The sequence below is a fragment of the Aplysia californica genome, unplaced genomic scaffold (assembly GCF_000002075.1).
Source record: "Aplysia californica isolate F4 #8 unplaced genomic scaffold, AplCal3.0 scaffold00943, whole genome shotgun sequence".
Taxonomy (NCBI): Eukaryota; Metazoa; Mollusca; class Gastropoda; order Aplysiida; family Aplysiidae; genus Aplysia; species Aplysia californica.
This window is the reverse complement of record NW_004798213.1, coordinates 183,260-187,343: the sequence shown is the minus strand read 5'-3', so window position 1 is coordinate 187,343 and position 4,084 is coordinate 183,260. Positions and strand designations below refer to the sequence as shown.

The 4,084-nt window shown below is 39.2% G+C and overlaps 1 protein-coding gene across 8 annotated transcripts in view; it reads left to right on the top strand.

The window, feature by feature from the left end:
• The window catches only part of LOC101852657, a gene marked incomplete at its 5' end in the record, with an annotated part of 31,782 nt that overhangs the window by 24,813 nt on the left and 2,885 nt on the right, over nt 1-4,084 (top strand). For 5 of the 8 annotated variants that reach the window (XR_004859276.1, XM_035972996.1, XM_035972994.1 and 2 more), the window contains 1 exon segment: nt 1,684-1,826. Coding sequence is in view for 4 of the 5 variants with exons in the window: in XM_035972996.1 (XP_035828889.1) it covers nt 1,684-1,785 (102 nt within the window). 8 annotated transcript variants of the gene reach the window in all.

The following is a 4,084-nucleotide window of genomic DNA, read 5'->3' as shown; positions in this document are numbered from 1 at the left end:
ATATATATATACCGACCACTTTGCTTGTCACAATCACCCTCCTGTCTACCCCATCCCCTGTTTTCACCTATTTCTCCACTTTCCCCCTCCACCAACCACACCACGTGCTCCTGGTTCCCTGTTTTGCCTCGTAAAGAATACACAACACATAAACGGTTGTTGTAAATTAACTTTGTCAAAAAATACAAGCTCGGGCTCATAGCTCGTGGTGAATCCACTATTGCTTCCATGCAAATCCCCCCCCCCCCCCCCTTACACGTTTTAACCACCACTGATGATATTCTTTTCCCTTTCCACAAAGAAGGACTTCCTGCTCTTAAATAGTTCGTGGAGGTAAAAGAAAAAAAAAATAATAACACACACTATAACCTCGCTTTGCTGTAAATGTCATAATTGGTTTCCTAACATAATTTGATTCATTTAACTGTTTTCTGTATCAACCAGTGCATGATTCTACATTTTATCCAATGCACGTTTTCTTTTCTTTTTTTTAAAATTTGTACGAGTCTATTTCTGGTTTGCTCTTACTATGCACACTTAAAATTTTATATTGATTATTATATTGGCCTTACTTTTGTGAGATGTTTTTTTGCATGTTATCATTCTTAGCACAAGATGCCTATCACAGACAGCACATGTATTGTCTCTTTCTAACGCTTATTCTTAAACACGTAACTTTGCGCTTTTTGCTTCTTTCCTGTCCATCTTTTTCTTTCTCAGACCAAATATTCGGTTACAGACTATATATTACAATACTTCAGGGAATGAATGTTTTGTTTATTTATTCTATGTGGTTACAATACTACAATACATGCATTTTCTTATAAATCTAAACAAATTTCTCTGAAAGCATGAATGCTACTATTCATTATTTGTTGATATTAATGGTACCGCCAGATCTTTATCAGATGCAATTATTTCTTTTTTCTCTCTTTTGAGCTAAATGATGTATGTTTGCTTAACATGTTCTTGTATTGCTTGCGTCCGCACTGTTACAACTGCTGGCTCTTGTGCTTTTGCCGCGCTTTGTTAGAACTTCACTTTGGTCGGAGCTAAAGGATACACATACAGTATAGTCTTTGACTTTAGAATTTGAACTAAGTTATGATATGATTATATGCTGACTTAAAGTTGGACTCGTTTGTATTACAACAATACCGTAACATTGACAAGAAGAAGCTTACTTAATTAACTTCAAAGTTTAATGCAATCAAATTGCTGCGACAATATTGAGCAGCATCTGATTTTCCTGCCAACACATTAGAGCCCTTTGGCTTGTACAACTGCTCTGGCGATTTTATCTTGTTTTCTCGTGTATCTAGAAAAGCTATTCATCTGTTCATAATTTAGTTTTTTCGGAGAGAGAGTGAGTGGGCATTAATCTTTTCTTATTGTCGATGTATAAGCTAAGTTAAGAGCGTCACTCCTTTCAAATAATGCTGTCAGATTCATAATCTTATTACAGTGTGCAGGACTTGGTGCACCTTTCAAAAACTTATTATTTTTCAGTTGTTTTTAACGTTTCCGTAGTCTATAGTTCAATTGCAACTGATTATGCCCGAAAAAATAACAATAAATGTGTAATGCTTATAAGGTAGGCCTACTCCATAATCTTTTCATGACCGAGCGCCAATCACTGCATTATGGTCCAGTAGTTGTAACGGGTGGGTTGGTCATCTGCAGGCCGGTGGAGATCCTGATAACAGACCCGTGTCAGACCTTCGTCGTAAACTAAGAAGGACGATCGCCAAGGCGAAGAACAACCCGGACTACTACCGAGAGTAGCTCGTCAAGGGAATTTACTCCATGGCCACAGACACGGGAGGGTAGGTGGAGTTGACACCGGTTGTCTTCCCTCCTTCCTTCTCCAATTTGGTGGACTCCCCTGATCTGACAAATCAATCCCACTCGCACATTGCACATAGTTGGTTTAGGTTGTTGTTGTTGTTGTTTTTTGTTGTTGTTTTTTTTACCACATTGTCCCAACCCTGTAACATTTCCAAAAGTTTTGTCCATTGTATTAATGTCATCAGACAAATGTGACACAGTGAGCTGTGCCAGCCATGTTACGATCAGTTTGATTCCTGAGGGTGTACCCTCCACCCACCTAAACATTCTCTAACTGTCAACAAGTATTCAACCACCTCCCTCACTATCAGCCCCCCCCTCCCCCTCCCCACCCCACCCCCACCAAACACCCAACCCGCCCCACCCCTACCCCCTCATCTTTAATTTTAATTATTTTGTTTCCCTCTTCCCCTCATGATTTGGAAACTGTTTCCTAAAATTTCACGTATTGGAACATTAATCGCCAATTAGAGCTGGGGATAAGTCCTGTTTCTGGCTGTAAGTCATTTGACACCATCGTGAGAATCTACAGCCATCGTTATATCCTAGAAGACGAGTCTGTTTTTTTTTTCTTCTCAAAATATTATTCAATAGAAATCTTGCATAAATGGATCTGTATTCATAATTCCGTACTGACAAGAGTGATGCAGTACATATGTGTATAGATACACGTAAAGAGCCACCATTACACAGGAAACTGTAGCATCCAGAAAATGTTATTGTACTATACTTGACCATAATAATGTTATAAGCAGGCGCATGCTGCTGTACGAAAGCTTCTCTGCGCCTTATTGCGACTCTTTCTTTTTGCCTGGAAACAACTCACAATTTTGATTGGTCTGTCATTGCAATCTGGCTTCCGTTGCCGTCAGACAGGACGCTTCGGTGTGCTCCACTAAATTACAGTCACACAACCGTAATGAATTATGTTGAGTGAATTTGCTTTTTACTCTTTTGTTTCTTCCCTTGACTGTTTCAAATGACTGTTTTTTAACTACATCATCACCTATGGATTGTTTTGGGTTTTTAGATGTTGGAAATCGCTCACATTTGCTTTGTAACCCCATAACACTCATAATTACGTTTCATTCCCTCATCTTGTTGTCATCCTTCGCTGATTTCATTGAAGATTGGAGTTCGCCAACAAAATGTTCACCTTTATCACGATCACCACCGTGAAAATGTTTGGTTTCCTATGCTAACATCGAACAAACGATTGTTGAACTTTGGTAGTCTTGTTTTTTGCTATAGCCCGAGGCAGTTGTAGGTTATTTTTAGACGGTTGCTTTTTTTGTGCTGCCGTGGTAAGAACAATCAATTGGTTCTTCTGGAATTCATTGTCACTGTGGCAATCCGTTGTCGACCACACCTGATACTTGCGTCGAGGAATTTTGATAACTACTGGTCTACCCGGAATCAAGCAATGCAACTTCATTCTGACAGTGCTCATTCAACGTGCTGGTCAATTTCAGATTCACTGCACAAAAATAAGCGGATATTTTTTTTTCCATGTTTGCCATCGTTTTGGTATATTGTTGTGTAAGATGATTTTTACTTTTTTTTAAAAAATATTTTTATTTATATCGCTATGAGCTCTTCGGTTAGTCAGTGGAAAACTGTAAGTGCCAGGAACCTTTGGCATTTTAGTTCTAGATACTTCTCTATAGTGACCGTACCTTCGCGAATGATTCATAGCAGGTTGTCTTCGCCCTTTGTGACACTACCTAGACGATTAAGAAGGCCGGATGCTTCGAAGCTACCTGTCTGTCAGAGCAAACCCGAACTGAATGGGATACAATACCTCAGCAGAAAAACGAAGATACTCGATAAAACAGACTTTCCTGCGTAGGTATCGAACGCGTGTTACGGCCGGCGTCGAAAACTTTCCGAAACATCACAGACACTGTCGACGAGTCTTCGATAACGTATTACTATTATTCATGTTGTTATGTATTCTCATAATATAATATTAATGACACGCAATATAATGTTTAGAACGGTGAGTATCTGTAGTTTACTAGGTGAGAACTATTTTATGAGTGATCGCCTCTTTCAACACCGTATGGTCTTTTCAGAGGTTCTGCTTTATGTGAGCCTTTAGGAGCACAGCCACAGAAACCTGGAATAGAACACCTATGCCGGACTCGCTGACTGGTGTTCAAAGAACATTGTTTAGCTTTCATTATTTCATTAATTTGGTAGATAGTGCGAAGTAGGCTTCATCTATAAGTCATGC